Here is a 20,527-nt window from a genome sequence, read left to right on the forward strand (position 1 = left end):
TGTCCGACCCCCGATGTCCGACTCCCTGATGTCCGATCACCATTGTCCAACCCCCGATGTTCGACTCCCAATGTCCGACTCCCTGATGTCCGACCCCCGATGTCCAACACCCTGATGTCCGATCACCATTGTCCGACCCCCGATGTCTGACTCCCAATGTCTGACCCCTGATGTCCGATCATCATTGTCCGACCCCCGATGTCTGACCCCCGATGTCCGACACTCTGATGTCCGATCACCATTGTCCGACCCCCGATGTCTGACTCCCGATGTCCGACACTCTGATGTCCGATCACCATTGTCCGACCCCCGATGTCTGACTCCCAATGTCTGACCCCTGATGTCCGATCATCATTGTCCGACCCCCGATGTCCGACACTCTGATGTCCGATCACCATTGTCCGACCCCCGATGTCTGACTCCCGATGTCCGACACTCTGATGTCCGATCACCATTGTCCGACCCCCGATGTCTGACTCCCGATGTCCGACCCCTGATGTCCGATCATCATTGTCCGACCCCCGATGTCCGACACTCTGATGTCCGATCACCATTGTCCAACACCCAACGTTTGACTCCCGATGTCTGACCTCTGATGTCCGATCATCATTGTCCGACCCCCGATGTCCGACTCCCCGATGTCCAATCACCATTGTCCAACCCCGAACATTCGACTCCTGATGTCCGACCCCCGATCTCCGATCACCATTGTCCGACCCCCCATGTCCAACTCTCCAATGTCCGATCACCATTGTCCAACCCCCAACGTTTGACTCCCGATGTCCGACCCCCGATGTCCAATCACCATTGTCCTGATATCCGACCCCCGATGTCTGATCACCATTGTCCAACCCCCAACGTTCGACTCCTGATGTCCGACCCCCGATGTCCGATCACCATTGTCCAACCCCTGATGTTCGACTCCCGATGACCGACTCCCTGATGTCCGATCACCATTGTCCAGCCCCCAACGTTCGACTCCTGATGTCCGACCCCCAATGTCCGATCACCATTGTCCAACCCCCGATGTCCGACTCTCCAATGTCCGATCACCATTGTCCAACCCCCGATGTCCGACTCTCCAATGTCCGATCACCATTGTCCGACCCCCGATGTCCGACTCTCCAATGTCCGATCACCATTGTCCGACCCCCGATGTTTGAATCCCGATGTTCAACCCCTGATGTCCGACCCTCAATGTCTGACACCCCCCCCGCCCCGATGTCCACCTCATGATCTCCCCCCTCACCCCGGCAATGTCCGACTTCCCCCTCCCTCCCGATGTCCGACTCACCTCCTTCCCTCCACTCTGCTTTCTGGCTGCGGCATGGAGCCGCAGACCTACTCACCTGACAGTCAGCCAGCCTCTCAATCTGGCTGGCTGCAGCCGGGAAACCGATTCAAAAACTTTAAATCAGGCCCTGCTGTTAAATTCGGCAGGTCCTTGGGGAAACCTGTATTTCCAGGTTTCCTGGCCACTAAACCTCCCCCCAACCCCGCTCCCTCCCTGCCTCCCTGTAAATATCAGGGCCACTGTTTCAGTTTCCTCTAATTGTTTGTAAGTGTTTTGTTTTCTAGTTTAGCTTAATTTTGGTGTAATAAAGCTTTATTTTCTTAATAGTCTTGTTTGTGTCAGCTGAAAACCTGCAAACCAGCTGTCCCAGGGTGATTTCAAATATTCCGAGGTATCTGTTAGTTGGGTAAAGGTGATAAGATTTTTCCTCATTCATGTTTGTCTTAAATCAATCCAAATGACTACTCTTGATTGCTTTTGATATTGGTTGCATATAATCATGTTTTCTTTTACATCAAAGAAATTCCATTTTACCTTTATCTTGACATTGGGAAATATATTGTTTTGTTTTCATCTGTGAAAGATAAATATTGCAGAATTTTTCATTATTCAAAATCATTTTTGGATTGATTTTCAGAAGTTTGTGTGGTGTTGGTGGTGTTACTTTTGAGTTGTGCTTTCCTTGTGCTTTGTTTACAGCTGTTATTTTCAGTGTCCTTGCAGCGACTTCCTAAAATGCTCAAGGACACTCTTAATTTCTGTGCTAATTATGCTACGGGAATGGTGACACAATTGCTGTAAGAACACAACATTTGTCCCATTCCCTGATGAGTTAATAATGTCCCCCAAGTTCTATATTTTAGGAGGGGTAAGAATTAATTGACAAATAAATCTGTATGGATCAAATCTAGATCCTGGACCACTATATGGCACAAGTTTGATATAATTATTACTCATTTGTTTTCTTCACAATATATGTCTGACACTCTGATGTTAACTATGGAGCTTTCCAAAGCATTTAAAATTATGCATATCTTATTTGATTCACAATTTCTGCTGCTGTACTGGCTAGGCACAAAACAAGGTCACCGTTGAAAAGTTTAAATGGTATAACATCCAAAATTTATTAGAATATGCTGGAAACATTCTCTGGATCAGTCAGCATCTGCGGAGAGAACAGATAGCCTCGAAATTAAATCATGCTGCACTCGTTTTTCAGATGCAAAACGGGCAGCTACGAGTCCAATATGGCGAGCAGCGCACATGCCCGTCCCATGATGGAAGTGCCCCGCCCACCATAATGGATCAGGCGCCCCATAGGAATCCAGGGCATGCAAAAATGTCATTGTGACATTAGGATAAGGGTTGTACGCTGGATGTAGGACCCTTTTGTGAAATTGGTCTGCTCCAGGACCCTGAAGGAGCACTAGTTACAGGGGTCATCCCCTCCATGCAGGCTAGTTGCTAATTTGTCCTGTTAGACAGCTGGTCAACTTTTTTTAGCAAATTTCTCCGTTGCACAACTGAATTTTGAGTACTGGGAAGAACTTTTTTTAAGTGCTGAACTGCTTGTCTGCCTTGCAAATGTTTTATTTCCCTCATGGATTCTCTGTTAGGTCTGCCTTTGGGGCTGGAGGAGGAGGAGGAGTAGCAAAGAAGAGTGGATTGAGTAGGAGCAGCTCGGAGAAGAGAGAAGAACGAAGTTGGTGGAGAGAGCACTAGGTTTTGCACGCATAACAGGATCCTGAGGGTGCAAGTGGCCATAGATGGCATTCACATTGCTCTGCATGCTGCCATCATCAGCCTGGCATTTTGCTGAACAGAAAGAGATATCACTCCCTTAACATTCAGCTTGTTTGCGACCACAGACAGTGGATAATGTAAGTCTGTGCCCAGTTTCCTGGCAGCAGCCATGATTAATTTTTCCTGCACTAGTCCTCTATCCCACCATCATCATCCAACCAGACCATCTGGCTGCAGGCTGGCTACTTGGTGAGAAGGGATATTCCTTCCAAATATGGCTCATGACTCCTGTCAGGAACCCAGGTACAGACGCAGAGCTTGCCTACAGTGAGAGCTATGCTGCCACCAGAAATCTTATTAAGCAGACCATCAGGTTGCTCATATAATGGTTTCGTTGCCTGGACCATTCTGGAGGAGCTCTGCAGTACACCCCTGACTGTGTCACCAAATTCGCGTGGTGTGCTGTACGTTGCATAATTTTACAATCCAGCGGGACCAGCTCTTACCAATACCTGGGCAGGAAGAGTGGAGTAGGAAGAGGAGCAAGAGCAGGAGCAGCATCGCCCACCAGTCCTGCTAGCTCCCAGAGCTCCAGAGAACAACTGATAGAAGAGCACTTCAGCTGAATCCATCCCATCCCCAAACCACCAATAGTCCCACCATACACATAACCACGGCCATTACAAGCAGCATATGAATGCCCTCCTGCAGTGCAACCTCATGGGTGTTACCCTTACTTTACTAAAAGTATTAACACCAACACCAAAGGGCCAATGCTGGTTCAATGTAATGTGTAGAATGGTGTTTCAGGAGCAGCCTGAATGAGGTATGGACTTGGTGAAGTGACTACACAGGACTACCTGCAAGTTAAACGCCAAACACCAGTGTGGGAGCACCATCAGTGCAAAAACTGCAGTGGTTAAACATAGAAACATATAGAAACATAGAAAATAGGAGCAAGAGTAGGCCATTCGGCCCTTCGGGCCTGCTCTGCCATTCAAAATGATCAAGGCTGATCGTCTAACTCAGTACCCTGTTCCCGCTTTTTCCCCATATCCCTTGATCCCTTTAGCATTAAGAAATATATCTATCTCCTTCTTGAATACATCTAATGACTTGGCCTCCACTGCCTTCTGTGGTAGAGAATTCCACAGGTTCACCACCCTCTGAGTGAAGAAATTTCTCCTCATCTTGGTTCTAAATGGCATACCCCGTATCCTGAGACTGTGACCCCTGGTTCTGGACTCCCCAGCTATCGGGAACATCCTCCCTGCATCTAATCTGTCTAGTCCTGTTAGAATTTTATATGTTTCGATGAGATCACCTCTCATTCTTCTAAACTCTAGTGAATATAGGCCTAGTCGACCCAATCTCTCCTAATACGTCAGTCCTGCCATCCCAGGAATCAGTCTGGTAAACCTTCGTTGCACTCCCTCCATGGCAAGGACATCCTTCCTCAGATAAGGAGACCAAAACTGAACACAATACTCCAGATGTGGTCTCACCAAGGCCCTATATAACTGCAGTAAGACATCCCTGCTCCTGTACTCAAATCCTCTTGCAATGAAGGCCAACATACCATTCGCCTTCCTAACTGCTTGCTGCACCTGAATGCTCGCTTTCAGCGACTGGTGTACAAGGACACCCAGGTCTTGTTGCACCTCCCCTTTTCCCAATTGATCACCATTCAGATAATAATCTGCCTTTCTGTTTTTACAACCAAAGTGGATAACCTCACATTTATCCACGTTATACTGCATCTGCCATGTTCTTGCCCACTCTCCCAACTTGTCTAAATCACATTGGAGCCTCTTTGTGTCCTCCTCACAGCTCACATTCCACCCCAGCTTTGTGTCATCTTGGAAATGTTACATTTAGTTCCCTCATCCAAATCATTCAAGGAGAAGGCCCACCACCACCTACTCAGAGCAACTGGTGATGGGGAATAAATGCAGCCGTACCAAAGTTGCCCACTTCCCGAGAGCAAACGGAAGCTCCGCTCGGCGGCTCGGGGGCTCGGAGGCCGGAGGCCGACCCGCAGGGTCTTAGAAATGGAGGATTTACAGAGGGGAAGCTCAAACCAAACATCACGTAAAGATCTGACAGAGTCGCTCGATTCATCAGGACCTGAGAATCGCCGGCCGTTGCACGTGGAAGGAGAGACTACCAATCGCAGCGCCAACAAGCCGTACATGTGTCCCGTGTGTGGACGGGGATTCACCCAGTCATCCAACCCTGTCGAGGCACAAGCGCAGCCATAGCAGGGAGAGGCCGTGTAAGTGTGTGGTCTGCGGGAAGGGGTTCCTTTACCCCTCTCAGCTGAAGACCCACATGCTCAGCCACAGCGGGGAGCGGCCCTTCACCTGCCCCCTGTGCGGGAAGGGCTTCGCCCGCATGTCCAGCCTGCTGACCCACCAGTGGGTGCACACGGGTGAGCGGCCCTTCGCCTGCCCTGTCTGCGGGGAGGGATTCACCGACCCCTCCACCCTCTGCGTGCACCAGCGCAGCCACACCAGGGAGAGGCCCTTCGTCTGCTCCGAGTGCGGCAAGGGATTCGTCCACTCCTCCACCCTGCTGAGCCACCAGCGGGTCCACAACGGGGAGAGGCCCTACACCTGCCCCGTCTGCGGCAAGGGCTTCACCCAGTCCTCCACCCTGCTGACCCACCGCCGGCTGCACACCAACAAGCGGCCCTACACCTGCGCCATGTGCGGGAGGTCCTTTCCGCAGTCGTCCTCCCTGCTCACTCAACAGCGGGTCCACACCGACAAGAAGCCGTTTGGCTGCCCCGTCTGCGGCAAGCGGTTCCGCTGGCTGTGCAACCTGCGGACCCACCGGCGGGTCCACACCGGGGAGAGGCCCTTCGCCTGCCCCGTCTGCGGCAAAAGGTTCGCCGACTCCGGCAACCTGCAGGCCCACCAGCGCCTCCACGCCAGGGACAGGCCGTTCGCCTGCTCCATCTGCGGCAAGGGTTTCTCCCAGTCGTCCGCCCGCGGCAAACACCAGCGGCTTCACGCCGGGGAGAGGCCGGACCAGCACCCCACCCGCTGACACTCCAGAGTCGCCACCTTTGACCGCAATGGTTCGATCCCACTGCTTCCGATGCCTTTTAATCACAGTCGGGACTCATCCATGTCAATTATTGCAGTCGGGGTTGCTTGATGCTGATGTTAATAAGCTCTTGTCAAAGATAGAAAGGGGGGAGTTATTCAAGGGATATGGGGAGTTGAGGTTGAAGATCAGCCATGATCTATTGAATGGCGGAGTAGGCTCGAGGGGTCGGATGGCCTACTTCTGCTCCTATTTCTTATAAGTCCGGAAAAAAGAAATGATGCTGACTGACCTGCTGACTGTTTCCAGCATTTTCTGCTTTTGTTTCAGACATTCAACATCTGCAGTTTTTTTGTTTATCTAAGTTTATCACTTTTCTTCATCTTTCAGTTTTGGATGTAAGTACATTGAATCAAGTATTAGTGTGCTAACAGTAGGTGACCATTATCATATGTGACCTTACACAATGAAGACAGATTGATCTCTGTTTCAGCCTTTTAATTTTGAACTCGAGTTGTGCAGAAAAACTATTACAGCTCAAAGTAATTTGAAAACAAAATTTGATTAAATAAACAAAATATCTGAATCGTACTTTTAAAATATCTTCAAGACCCAAGTACTTCCTGGAATTTTTCAATCCTTCTTTGCTACATCTTGCCTTTTATGTTTGGGCACTGTTGTGATATATATTAGGCTGTTTATATAGCCCGTGAAAACCAGTTCCTTGTTAGACAATGAAGCAGATAATGAAGCAGTCCGAGCCTGCATGCAGCAAGACCTGGACAACATCCAGGCTTGGGCTGATAAGTGGCAAGTAACATTCGCGCCAGATAAGTGCCAGGCAATGACCATCTCCAACAAGAGAGAGTCTAACCACCTCCCCTTGACATTCAACGGCATTACCATCGCCGAATCCCCCACCATCAACATCCTGGGGGTCACCATTGACCAGAAACTTAACTGGACCAGCCATATAAATACTGTGGCCACGAGAGCAGGTCAGAGGCTGGGTATTCTGCGGCGAGTGACTCACCTCCTGACTCCCCAAAGCCTTTCCACCATCTACAAGGCACAAGTCAGGAGTGTGATGGAATACTCTCCACTTGCCTGGATGAGTGCAGCTCCAACAACACTCAAGAAGCTCGACACCATCCAAGATAAAGCAGCCCGCTTGATTGGCACCCCATCCACCACCCTAAACATTCACTCCCTTCACCACCGGCGCACTGTGGCTGCAGTGTGCACCATCCACAGGATGCACTGCAGCAACTCGCCAAGGCTTCTTCGACAGCACCTCCCAAACCCGCGACCTCTACCACCTAGAAGGACAAGGGCAGCAGGCGCATGGGAACAACACCACCTGCACGTTCCCCTCCAAGTCACACACCATCCCGACTTGGAAATATATCGCCGTTCCTTCATTGTCGCTGGGTCAAAATCCTGGAACTCCCTTCCTAACAGCACTGTGGGAGAACCGTCACCACACGGACTGCAGCGGTTCAAGAAGGCGGCTCACCACCACCTTCTCGAGGGCAATTAGGGATGGGCAATAAATGCCGGCCTTGCCAGCGACGCGCACATCCCGTGAACGAATAAAAAAAAACAATCAGTCACAGCTGCTTTGTACAAAAGTAACCAGATATGTAGTAAAGAGCTAGAAATTGGTCTAGTTCCTTTTTCAGGCCTGGAATAGTCGGCATGCTCCCAGCACACACCAGATGCTGGAAGCTCGAGGTTTGCCCGAAATTGGACCTAGGGCCTCATCTTAATAATTGCGATGACTTGCGGGCATCTATAAGAACATAATAAATAGGAGCAGGAGTAGGCCAATCGGCCCCTCGAGCCTGCTCCGCCATTCAATAAGATCATGGCTGATCTGATCCTAACCTCAAATCTAAAGAACACAAGAAGTAGGAGCAGGACCCGGCCACTCAGCCCCTGGGCCCGCTCCGCCACCCACAGGGCCTTGACCGATCCGAACTCAGCTTCATGTCCAATTTCCTGCCCGCTCCCCGTAACCCCTAATTCCCTTTACTTCTAGGAAACTGTCTATTTCTGTTTTAAATTTATTTAATGATGTAGCTTCCACAGCTTCCTGGGGCAGCAAATTCCACAGACCTACTACCCTCTGAGTGAAGAAGTTTCTCCTCATCTCAGTTTTGAAAGAGCAGCCCCTTATTCTAAGATTATGCCCCTGGATCTCGTGCCTCTAGTTGCAGCTCGTCAGTTGCCCTGGGACCAATTTGGTCAGGTAGCTCCTGCTCTCCCTGGCTCTACCTACCTTTTTGGTGGAGGTCACCCAAGGTTCCTTTAAGGACTGCTGGTTTGGCCACATTAGGACCCAGAAACCTGAGCAGAGCAGTCCTGGCACTTGCACCAGTGAATTTCTAGGAAAAGTCCTTAAACAGGCATTCGTACCCTCATTAACATTTTCAAGAGGCCCAATACCTGTTTCGGGTGGCTGCCAGAGATGCCTGGAAAGCCATCTTTACCAACATGTCGGTCCCCGTAATGCATGCGCAAATCAGGTGCAGGACATTGCGCCCTGAAATTGTTTCTTTTTGCTTCTGATTTTTGCCTATAAAACAGATGCAACGAGGAACTAGGGGCGCTAAATTGGGCCGTGTAGCACCCATTGTTTCAGCGCTACACGGCCTCTCCGATATCCAAGATGGTGTCTTGGATGCGCACGCACGTTTCCTGCGTGACATGCGCCAGATGCCATCTTGGTATAGGAGTTAGCGCATGATACCGGATGCTGGAAGCGTGTAAAGTAGGGAGAAAATGGCTGCAATCAGTGTGCAATGCTGATTTAAAGTGATACACGCCATTTTCGACCTTAACGCTCAACTCAATGCACAATCTTATCCCCGGCCATCTAAACGTTTCTTACAGTGCCTGAAGGACCCCCCCACCAGCGTTATTTAAAGGGCCATGCAGATGTTGCAGGTTAGTTGCTGGATTATTGCTTCTGGCTGCTGGAGGAGTAGGAAGTGATTTTTGAAGCTCCCTATTCTTATTGAGAATTCCTACACTACTTTTGAGAGTGCTCTGGCAGGTACTGCCTTATGGGTCGGAAAGTTACAACCCTGGTGGAACAACATTGCTGCCAACCATGGGCAGTCTGCTAGTGCTCCCGCTGAGCATTGAGCATGACTGGGAGCATGCAGAGAGGCCACGCGCAGAAGGTCAAGCTGCGAGAAGACGGAGGACGAGGAGGCACAGGGCACTGAGCAGGAGGCCCTACCCAATGAGGGCCTTCCGGGATCAATTCTCTTATCTCAACATGACCGAGGGGGATTGCATCTGATGCCTGAGGTTCACCAAGGAAGCCGTGACTGAGATCTGTCAACTGGTGCGGCCACAACTGCAGCCTCAGAGCAGGGCAAGGACAGCATTACCTGTGGCTGTGAAGGTCACCATGGCGCTGAATTTCTACGGCTCAGGATTATTTCAGGCCTCTGCTGGTGACATGTGCAACATCTCTCAGTATGCAGTGCACTGCTGCATAAGGGAGGTCACAGACGCACTGTACCAGATGAGGAACAGGTTCATCACCTTCCCTCTCAACAGAGACAATCAGAATGAGCGAGCACGGGGGTTCGCCCGCATTGCTGGCTTCCCCATGGCGCAGGGTGCCATGGATTGCACACATATTGCCCTGCGTGCCCTGCACATCAACTTGGCTGTCTTTGTCAATCAAAAGGGCTTCCACTCCCTCAATGTGCAGCTGGTGTGTGACCACATGCATCGCATCTTGGAGGTCGATGCCCGTTACCCTGGGAGTAGTCACGATGCCTTCGTCATGCGGCAGTCCAACGTGCCAGCTATCTTTCACCCGACTCGGCAAGTCAAAGGCTGGCTACTGGCCAACAAGGGCTATCCCCTCACGACGCGGCTCATGACACCGGTCAGGAATCCATGCACAAGTGCACAGCAGGCCTATAATGAGAGCCATGCTGCCACGCGCAACATCGTGGAGCACACCATAGGCCTCCTTAAACAATGCTTCCGCTGACTAGACCAGCCTGGAGGAGCCCTGCAGTACTCCCCTGAGTGGGTGGGCAGATTTGTGGTGGTATGCTGCATGCTGCACAACCTCGCCATCATGAGGGACCAGCCTTTGCCACCAATGATTGGAGAAGATCCTGAGCCAGAGATGGAGGAGGAGGAGGCTGAGGAGGATGAGGCGGAGGAGCAGGAGGAGGAAGAGGCTGAGGAGGAGCAGGAGGAGGGGGTGGAGCTGGAAGAGGAAGTGGAGGAAGACGTAAGGGTGCAGCAGGAATCACACGCCTTGTCTGCAAGGGCTGTGTGTGCTCGCCTGATCTGTGCCCGCTATCAATAATTGGAACTATATCCCCCAACTCACCAACAGTCCTACATTCCCCACCTTTCCCCTCCCACAAGACAATCAAATCGCCCTCCATCTGGTTACACATTGGTGTTCCTCTCAGCTCATTGCATAAATAAAAACCATCACCAAATGAAAATCAAACTCTCATTTATGGATGAATAAATGAAATTATGCAAACAACAGAACTATTCACCCTTGTGCATTCCCTTAGTGCTTGTTATTCGTGTGCCTTTACCTATCCTAGTGCTCCTATGAGGTGGCTTCCCCAGTGGCTGGAGCATGGGTGGTGGGAGGCTGCTGGCCTTCAATGGAGGAACATCCAGATAGCCTTGGAGGACGACCTCGAGCAGCTCTGGGCCTGGAGGGCCCGGCTTCAGACTGCACCATCTCAGCATGGACTGCAGCAGTCTGGCCTGGCTGGCCGAGAGGCAACAACAGGGGCACTGGTGGCATGGCAGGGGTGGGAGCAGGAATGCTATCGTCCTGAGAGAGGACAGCAGGTCCGACTGCCATGGCGCCACTGCCACTCTCCCGGGGCGGCGCCTCAGCACTCCTGGTGATCGGCTGGAGAACGGATTGCTGGAGTGCTGTGACGCCCTGGAATTCCCGTTCCACAGTTGTCCCCAGAGCTGCGATAACAACAGTCTGAGCTTCCAAGGCAGCAGTCTGAGCTACCATTGCAGCAGTCTGAGTTCCAAATGCAGCAATCAGACCTTGGATGGCAGATGTTTGTGCTGCAATGGATGCTGTGACATCAGTCATCAGATGCTGTATCATGGTGGGTTCCACAGGTGTGCTGATGGAGGTGACCACCCATTCCATGTTGGAAAGGATGGGCTCCAAGCTCTGCGCCAAGTTGGAGCTGGACTCCTCCATGCCCCTTCTCATTGTGCTCAGACTTTCTGGCAGGCTTTCCAGTGCCCCAAGCATTTGGTGGTGTACGCCCATCAGCCGTCTTCTGTAGCCTGGCCCATCGAAGTTCTCATCTGACTCCTCTGCAGCAGAACTAGTGAGCGACCTCGCCCTCCGACGAGCTGGCACCTGTGGTATCCGTTCCCCCCGCCCCGGCTCCTGCGCACTTGTGCTCGGTGTCTCACCATGTGCAGATCCCTCCTCTAACCTAACCTCTAAAGAACGTGCAGTATCAGTCTCTGAGCTGGTGGAAGCAAGTGTCAGATCGAGTGATGGTGTGGCTTCAGTGCCCTCCTCCTCCTCTGGTGCCGTCACGTGTTCTTAGGTATCTGCAAAGACAAAGGGAAACAGTTAGAGTTGTGGAGTGGGGAGAGGAGCAAGTAAGAGGTGCGTGCTGGTAGCATGTGCAGCACGTGAGTCAGAAAAGATTGTGGGAGGAGGGAGATGTGGAAAAGGAGAAGGAGCATTAGATATGTCTCAATCTCCTTAACTGGGGCCTTCAGCGCGGCATGTTGTGACGGCTGCAGCGACGGCCCGTCCTCCGCCACAGCCTGCCAATGCCTGTGCAGCTGTAGTCTGGAGGGTCTCTGGCCACCCTGCGGGTACATGCTTGTCCTCCTTTGGTCCCACGCCTTTCACCAGGGCCTCCAGAGCATCGTCCAAGAATCGTGGTGCCCTCTCTCTTGCCGGTGCAGCTACTTGCAATGCGATTCTTCCTTCTCCTAGTTGGCTGTGTACCTACCATTGGAAATTTGCGTGCACCTCTAAGTAGTGCAGGCTGCTGATGACGTGCGCTGTGCACACCCCATTTCCAACTTCCTCATTCTCCGTGCAGCCTCCCAGCAGCGAGGGCTGCGCTTGCTGCACGGAGATTTCATGGTAAGTATCAGGCAGCATGAAGTTCACGTGCTGCCTGCATAGGATCCGTCGGGCGCGGGGTAGTAGCGCTACCATCACCCAGAATGGACCCTTATCCAATTTTTCCCCCAATATCTCTTCCAAAGACTCCAACAAAGGCATCCAGAGTTTTGTGATGTCCCTAGTCCCCAAAACAACATAGGCATGAAGTTCTGGGCCACCACTGGAAAGACATGACTTTTGTAAAAACTTGTTTCCGAGATCTTTACTGTTCTTATTTTCCCAGAGATATTAAATGAGATTAGTTGGCAGTTATCTTGTATCTTTTGCAGAGAACGAAATAACTCATATGAGTTAAGAAATGTCCCTACTAGTCAAGCAGAGCTGGAAAATAATTTATCCTGATCTTTGAAAATTACAGCAAGTCCAGAAACTAACTCACTAAGTATTCTCTAGCAGCAGATGTTAGCATTCATCAATTGAAACAAGGACTGTTCTGAGACATTAAAGCCTCAAGAAAACATTTGCTGCGATTATCAATCTGATTTTGGCATCCCACAGTTACCTCATCTACATTTAAACAGCATTCATAAAGACTGAATTTGTGTTCCCCTTATACCACAAATTTACTTTAATCTAGAGTTAGATTACTGCAGGATGGGTTTTGGAGCAATGACAGAAAGAATAATCATCAAAGATTCTCAGGCACATATTGAGCTGCTCTTCTGCATGAATAAGCTGGAATTTCTGATAGTCTCCACAGTGACTTTAACAGAAGGTGGGATGCTGTATCCTTACAGTTAACATTCCCGGCCTGCAACATCCTTTCAAATCCTAGAATGAAGATCTCCATTCTCCAGACAAAAAAAATACTTGTGCAAATTGTCCGTTTTGTTACATGGGTTCTGATGAGTTCTAAACCTTTCAGGCATAAATGTTTCCCTTCATGACGCTATGATAATTCCCCAAAAAATCAGCAACTGTTGGTTCGATTATCCCAGATTAAAGAAAAAAGTTGTCAAGTTGTGATCCATTTTGTAATGCCCATAATTGTATTCAGTTTTGTTAGGAGCTCCTTCAATTTCTTTTCGGGAAATTACATAGAATTACAGAGAAATTCACAGAAACAGGCCACTTGACCCAGCCAGTCCATGTTGGTGTTTATCCTCCATGTGATCACATGACCCCACTCAGATCCCATATCCCTTTGTTCCTCTTTCCTTCACCTATCTAACCTATCCTTAAACGTTGAAATGCTCTCTTCTTCAATCACTAACTCTGGTAATAGATTCCACGGCCTCAGAACTGTCTGTGCAAAAAGGTTTCTCCTGCTCTCTGATCTAAATATAATCTTATATCTAAAATCCCTTATCTAGATCCCTCAACCATTGGAAACACTCTGTCCCACGCCTTCATAATTTTAAACACCTCTATCAAATCACCGCAGTAATCTCCTGTTTTAACGAAAACAGACACGGGAAGTAATAAGAATATATATTTTTATTCTTTTAGTCATAGTACCCTAGCACCAATAACTGTTCTGTTGTACAATTCCTGTTGTTCAACTAACAATATCTTCAAAAAAATTGATGCAATAAATCCTATTCTCCCTTTGAATTTGTGTATTTCTGAACTAATCTCACCATAAATGTACTTGTGCCAGTTAGCGATTGCAGAATGATGATTATGACAATTTGTATAGTCTACTTTCTCTACCATATTTTCCTCATAAGACATGTTTAATTGGACCCATGTTACAGTGATGTAATAAACAATTCCAAATAAGGCAATTGAGGTTGCGTACAATGGTTGATAAACCACGAATCTATTATGTCCCAGGTTAGATATAAATTTCTAATGATTGGTAATGCTGGACTGCAATTACTCTGCTTTAAAGCTGTTGAAGATATTTCCATTTTAATCTTAAATCTTTACCTTAATACTATTTTCATTACAAACACAATTTTTTAACAACATTTAGAACAGTTTTCAACAAAGTTAGAAACTTCAAAGTCTCCAGTACAGCTGGAACGATCTGCATACACTTTAGTTTACCTATCGTGCAGTTCAAAAAGATTGTTCAGTCATTGACTGATCATTTTGTTCAAGGTGTTGTCATTTGAATGTCCAACAATACAATAAATCATCCTCTCTTGTTGGCTACTGGCATTTGACAAGGACTTCCTTTCACCTTGAAGAACTGCAAATTGAGTTTCACCTCATAGTGCTCCCTGAGAATAAAATAGGTTGTTAATGTACCCTTCTGAGAGATGCAGACCCATCCTTTCTGTCTTTCATGATGGATGATGGTTAACAAAGAGATGCTACTGTGACTTTTTTTTAGCAACAATGCTGCCTGTATTGAACACTCTCATTGAAATTGTTTTCTCAATGAATTACTATTATTGTGGATGTTTGAGAGTAATCTTATTTTTAAATGCAGTAGCATAGAACAAAGTACTTTCACTATCATTTAGAGCTGTACATTCTCAGATGTTTGTCCTCTGGAGACTAAGAGCATTGTAAAAACTGTAATTCCCATCTCAAATTAGTCTTTTATAATTTATCTTTACTAATTCTTGACAGGAGAGACACATTTTACAGAAGCATAACAACATATCTTTTGTTTTCTACAAATTTACAAAGCGTTGCAGGCTTTATAAATTTTGACACCTTACTGTTTGACGATGAGCTAGTAAAAAAGTGGAATTTGAAAATTACCAACAAGGTATCAAAGATAAATAATGGCTTGGAATGGTGTCAATAATCTGCCTCCGTGGTTCTTCTGTGGTTCCATTCATTTTCATGTTAGTATGACTGGCTAATGTTTGGCCAATTTGTATTTTCCTTGATGGTTTCTTTAATCCTTCATATACTGTCTAAACTTCGTAATGCAGATTACTGTAGGGGTCAGTTGGTGACTCCAGTTGTATCTCAGGAACCATAAGAACTAGACTAGTGAAAATACAGTCAGCGCGAAGCCTGAACTCTAAATAACATCTTTACTTGTGTGTTTGCGTAACTCTCCAAGATGTCACGTGAAAAGAAAACTTCAAAACAGTAACAGATGCACTTCACATTAATGTTCACACTTGTCAAGTCGGGTAAGAACATTCCTTGTTACAGCCTGTCCTCAGTATTAGCACTGTGGAGTGGTTTTGCATTCTCTACCAAGTATGTCACTTTCTCCATTATCAGACACAAAAGTATCAGAATTATGTTCACCACCTGGACTCTTTCTTCTAACTTATCCTTTGTGTCACTAGCACCTCCGTTTCTTTCTGATCTATTTGAATTTCTATTATCAAAAACGAGAGCATATTTGTCGAAGTTATAGAACATTTTTATTTGCTGTGGTCGCTAATTGGTTAGGGTTGCTAAGCAACTGCACAGTTTTGCAGAGGTAGGACTATGTTTTAAAGTACTGAGACAAAAATAAATATGCTAACTGTTAACTTGTGATTAATGAAAGAAAGGTTAGTCACCAAGCCAGAAGAGCAACATCCAAAGGAAATCTACCTAGGGTTTCTATCACAGAAAAAAAATGGGCATTGCGCCCATGTGGAGTGATTCTGCCACCTGCATCATATTGTGTTGAATAACTTCATTCAGGAACAGAGGTTCAAGGTCCTCCTTTTGCTGGTATTTCCTAGACACTAGACAGGAAACTCACGGAACAAGTAAATCAAACCATATTTGTGCAGTTTTAAAAAAAAATTGTGGTCATCACTGACTCCACAAAGTATGCAAAGGGTTAAAAAAAAATCCTTTCTTTTCTGTGTTCATCAAATTACATTGACTTTACAGCACCAACACAGGCCATTCGGCCCAACTGGTCTATGTCGGTGTTTATACTCCACACAAGCCTCCTCTCACCTACTTCATGTAACTCTAAATTGAGGGATGTTTATGTTGGGGAATGGAATACTTAATTTCAGCCATGCAAAATCAGCATCCAAAACCACCAGGTCAGGTATTGCACAACCAGGTATGGATCAAAACACCCGCCACTCTGCCCCAACCACCTCATTTTCAAAACAGCACTCTCTCCAGCATCATTTTTGGCATTTTCCATTTTGCATACCAACCATCCTTAGGTCTGTTTGAATGACATTACCAGCTAGTACCAAACTAAGGGCAGATTTGTGCTGTAGGCCCGTGATAGATACAGCCCATACTCATTTCACATAGGACTCTTACAGCCGTTAGACAGAGGAAACTTTCATTCCAGGGGCATTAATTTTACCTGGAACTGGGAAGTCAGCAGGTGGGTAGATTTTCACGTGGGAAACCCGGAAGTAAAGTAAGCGCGTTGGAATCTGCGATTGCAACTCAATTGAAGACACTTACTTTTACTTCCGTGTTTCACATCTCCAACCTGCGCAATGGGCGCACTGAGCACCTGGATGACGCGATCTGAAGTTCACTATTTAGAGGGCCAATGCAAAAATGGATTTTGAAGGAGAAAGGAGGAAGTGAAGGTATGGATTCACATAGAGCAAATGCAGCACCCAGGTTCTCGGATGCATTGCTTGAAGTACTGCTGGGTGCAGTGAGAACCAGGAGGGAGGTCATCTACCCAAGTGATGGGAGAAAGAAACCTGGTTCTGCCACCAAGAAGACGCGGTGGCAGGTGGCAGAAGAGGTCAGCAGCAGGAGCTTGGTACCCAGGTCTTGGCTGCAGAGCAGGAAGCGTTTTAATGACCTAACCAGGTCACGAAAAATGAGTACATTTGCTGATTCACCCTCATCCTGTGTTCTGCAACAACCCCCTCTTACTCTGTGTTGGCACGCTTACTCCATCACATCACTCCTCACACCCACTTAAGTTTCAGCAGGACCCATCCTTCACTTTCTATGCACTTCCTCACCTCCCCAAATATTCACCCACCACTGCCACTTACCCCAATCCTGATGCAATGTGATGCATCTGTCTTATAGTTACTCTCGGATGCATCTGCAAAATAGTCAGTCTCACTCAATGCACTCCATCCACCGGGTGAATATGGCACCTTCAGTCACTCGCAGGTCTGTTCTTTCGCCCCTTGTAGGAGAAGAGAGCGCAAACGCAAGGGGAGAAGACGAAGACTGGAGGTGGACCACCACAAATAGTCCAGCTCAGATGCGGAAGAGGAAGCCACGTAGATAAGTGGGACAGCTGCATCCCTATCCATCGGAGATGGAGAGACAGGGAGCTCACAGATGCCTGGTAACAGAACTTAAACATTTTTCACACACATGATGAATGTGGTGAGATGGAAAACATTGATTCCTTAGAGGGCCACATTCCTTCTGAGGGTGCTCCGTCACAGGCCCCAGAGCCATGCACCAGCCCACGACTCAACTTCGGTGGGTCCTGTTAGACAGTTAGTTGGGTTGTCACCTGGTGATTCACAACTCACAAATGAGCATGAGCAGACACTGGTGTCAAGGCAGCTGTGAAGAGTCCACGTCAGGGGGTACACTCCTCTCCAAGCTCTGCACAGCTGGACACAGATGCTGAACCCCGGGGGCCATAGTTGAGAATGAGAATGATAGAGGTACAGCTGCACCTTTGCAAGGTACTGGAAAACATGCCACACACACTCTCCACAATAGCGAAGAGGACGGAGGAGTCCAACTCCAACACTAGTGGATTGATGTCGCAAGTAATTGCGAGAATGTCTGCCGTGGAGAGAATGGCTGCCTCCATGGAGCTTCAAGCACTGCTCTCAAAATGAGTCTATGCAGGCCATGACCACAGCCTTGGATACTTTGAAAGCCAGCATATCTGCTGCCTTAAACAGGATGACAGATACCTTATCCGTGGCCTTACAACTTGTCACATATGTTCACCAAGCTGCTCTCCAGCAGACTGGTAGGAGTGATGTGACACTGGCCCGGAAGAGGGATGTTGGCGAGAGGGGACTTGGAAGTGGGAATTCCACTCAAAGCACTCCCACGTCTCCCACGAAACTCCCCCCCACCCCTCAACCAGTACCTGAAATACTGCTTCATCTCCTGATGGCCGAGTCTGCCCCTGCACAGGTGCAGGTGGAGCATTCTTTGGTGAGGCCCTCACAGGCTCCAAAATCCAGAGAGCATAGGCCAAAAGCATCTCAGTAGTCAGGACAGGGATCTGAGCAAACTGCCACTATCTCTGCTGAAGCCACAGGGGATGCACCACGTAGAAGAGTAAGTTTAAGCAATTTAGTTCACAAAGGTTTTGCAGAAGGCTGTTTAAAGAAATGTGATGTTGTGAAGTTTCCTTTTTTTTATATTGGCACAATGAAATTTATTGATTATCACCACTTCCACGTCTTGGCCTGTAAGAATTCTGGGAATTCCACCTTTTTCCTGAGTATGGAAAACTTTGGTCATTGACTAAAATCCTAAGATGGAAGGATAGGTGAGAGGTCACCAGACGAAACAACAACACACACAGTGGAATGTGGGAGAATTACTGCTTCAGACATGTCTCTGTTTTAATGCAAAACCTACAGCAGGTGGTTGACGATCAGAAAGGCAGTAGGCCATTGAGAGAGGCCACTGCTCCAGACATGGTGGGGCCATGTCTTTGTTTTAAAGCAAAACCGATCAACACCTAGACATTGGATACAAAAGGAGCCCTGTGGCAGGTGATCAACAAAGCGAAATTAACAATGGCCCATTGAGAAAAGCAATTGCAACATGATGATAGACCATCAAAAGCCATCAAAGATTCTTAAGGACTTTGTAAGAACTGTTTAAACAGACATGAAGTGCCTCTTTTAAGTGAGGAAGACCATTGTAAGAGGAGGGGTATATAAGTGGAAACTCAAAACCCCTCTCTCTCTCTGGCTCTTGCTTGCTCTTGTGTTCTCTGTCTCTTGTTCTGCTCCTCTTGGTTTGCTCTCTTGCTCACCCGAGCTTTCCAGGGTGGAGAGCAGCTTCCAGCGAAACCAACGAACCCTACGTGAGAGAACCGATCAGCCAGACCTGCAGGTGCAAAGGATTGGTGAGCCTCGACCATACGTGTGTGTGTGATAGGTGTCTCCAGGGTCCCCACCAACCTCTTAGTTTAGCAGGATAAAGTACTGTTGTGGGTGTGTGTAACTCAATGTACTGTGTAGGACCGTTTGTATCATTATTTTTCTTCGTGTTGACAGTATAATAAAACTAACATTCCAATTCAATTCAAGCACCGAGTTTGTGTGGTCTCTGTGCTATTCGACTACATGATCCATCACCCGGTGCGTTAGCGTAAGTCCCGTTTTCCTGAACCCCCGATCCGTGAGGTATAAGTGTTCCTTGGCTAGACCGGGGACCAGATATCTGCACTGATCAATAGGGTGAGAACAACCCCAAAACACCCTACAGGCCATTATTGTGTGCCGAGTGTTAAGTCGCCCTTTCATTTGCTTCATGATGAATGCCAATACATGATGAGACCCATTGGGCGAATGTGTAATGGGTATATGTGTGGTTGAAAGACTGTTTTGTGCAAAGGTGGGGAGGGAGGTTGGTGGTGGTTGTGCCAGGCAGTCTGAGTATCTCAATGTTTTTATTGTGACTGGACCACATAAAGCACTATCGAGTCCTGTTCTCCTCTGCCAAAACTGCTCACTATTTCAGGATCATCCTGGAATGCAAAGATAACCCATGGCTTTTCTTTGCCACTACAAACCATCTTCTTAAACCCCACTCCCCTGTCCCCTCCACCCTCACCTCCAACGAAAAGTACGAGGAGCTCATGGACTTCTTTGGCACTAAGATTGAGGCCATCCGTTCAGCTGCCTCTGCTGCTTCCCTCTCTTCCCCTAGTCCACCAAGCTAAACTTCCCCTAAGGTTCCCCCTGCCCTAGCCCTGAACTCACATCTTTCTCTCGTTTCTCGTCTATCTCTCCTCATGTTCTCTCCAAGCTCATCTTGACCATGAGACCCATCTCCAGCTCCCTCAACGCTATTCCCACCAAGCTGCTCACCACCTAATTTCCCTTCCTGGCCCCCATGTTAGCTGATATTGTTAACGGTTCCCTCTCCTCAGGTACTAAGAAAGGATATACTTGCCATAGAGGGAGTGCAGCAAAGGTTCATCAGACTGATTCCTGGGTTGGCAGGACTGTCGTATGAGGAGAGATTGGGTCGACTTGGCCTGTATTCACTCGAGTTTAGAAGAATGAGAGGGGATCTCATTGAAACATATAAAATTCTGACAGGGCTAGACAGACTGGATGCAGGGAGGATGTTTCCCCTGACTGGGGGGTCTAGAACGAGGGGTGACAGTCTCAGGATACGGGGTAGGACATTTAGGACTGAGATGAGGAGAAATTTCTTCACTCAGAGGGTGGTGAACC

General features: G+C 48.0%; 1 protein-coding gene across 1 annotated transcript; it reads left to right on the forward strand.

Moving 5' to 3' along the window:
* Positions 1–5,362: 5,362 nt before the first annotated feature.
* Positions 5,363–6,088, forward strand: LOC137308187 (zinc finger protein 774-like). Its single transcript, XM_067977054.1, has one exon. The coding sequence runs from the start codon at positions 5,369–5,371 to the stop codon at positions 6,086–6,088; it is 720 nt and encodes a 239-aa protein (XP_067833155.1). The 5' UTR covers positions 5,363–5,368.
* Positions 6,089–20,527: the final 14,439 nt, after the last annotated feature.

This window comes from Heptranchias perlo, chromosome 3 (genome assembly GCF_035084215.1).
Source record: "Heptranchias perlo isolate sHepPer1 chromosome 3, sHepPer1.hap1, whole genome shotgun sequence".
NCBI lineage: Eukaryota > Metazoa > Chordata > Chondrichthyes > Hexanchiformes > Hexanchidae > Heptranchias > Heptranchias perlo.

What these genes read in the sequence shown, in the direction of transcription:
- LOC137308187 (XM_067977054.1), top strand. Translation starts at nt 5,369, where the DNA reads ATGCTCAGCCACAGCGGGGAGCGGCCCTTCACCTGCCCCCTGTGCGGG.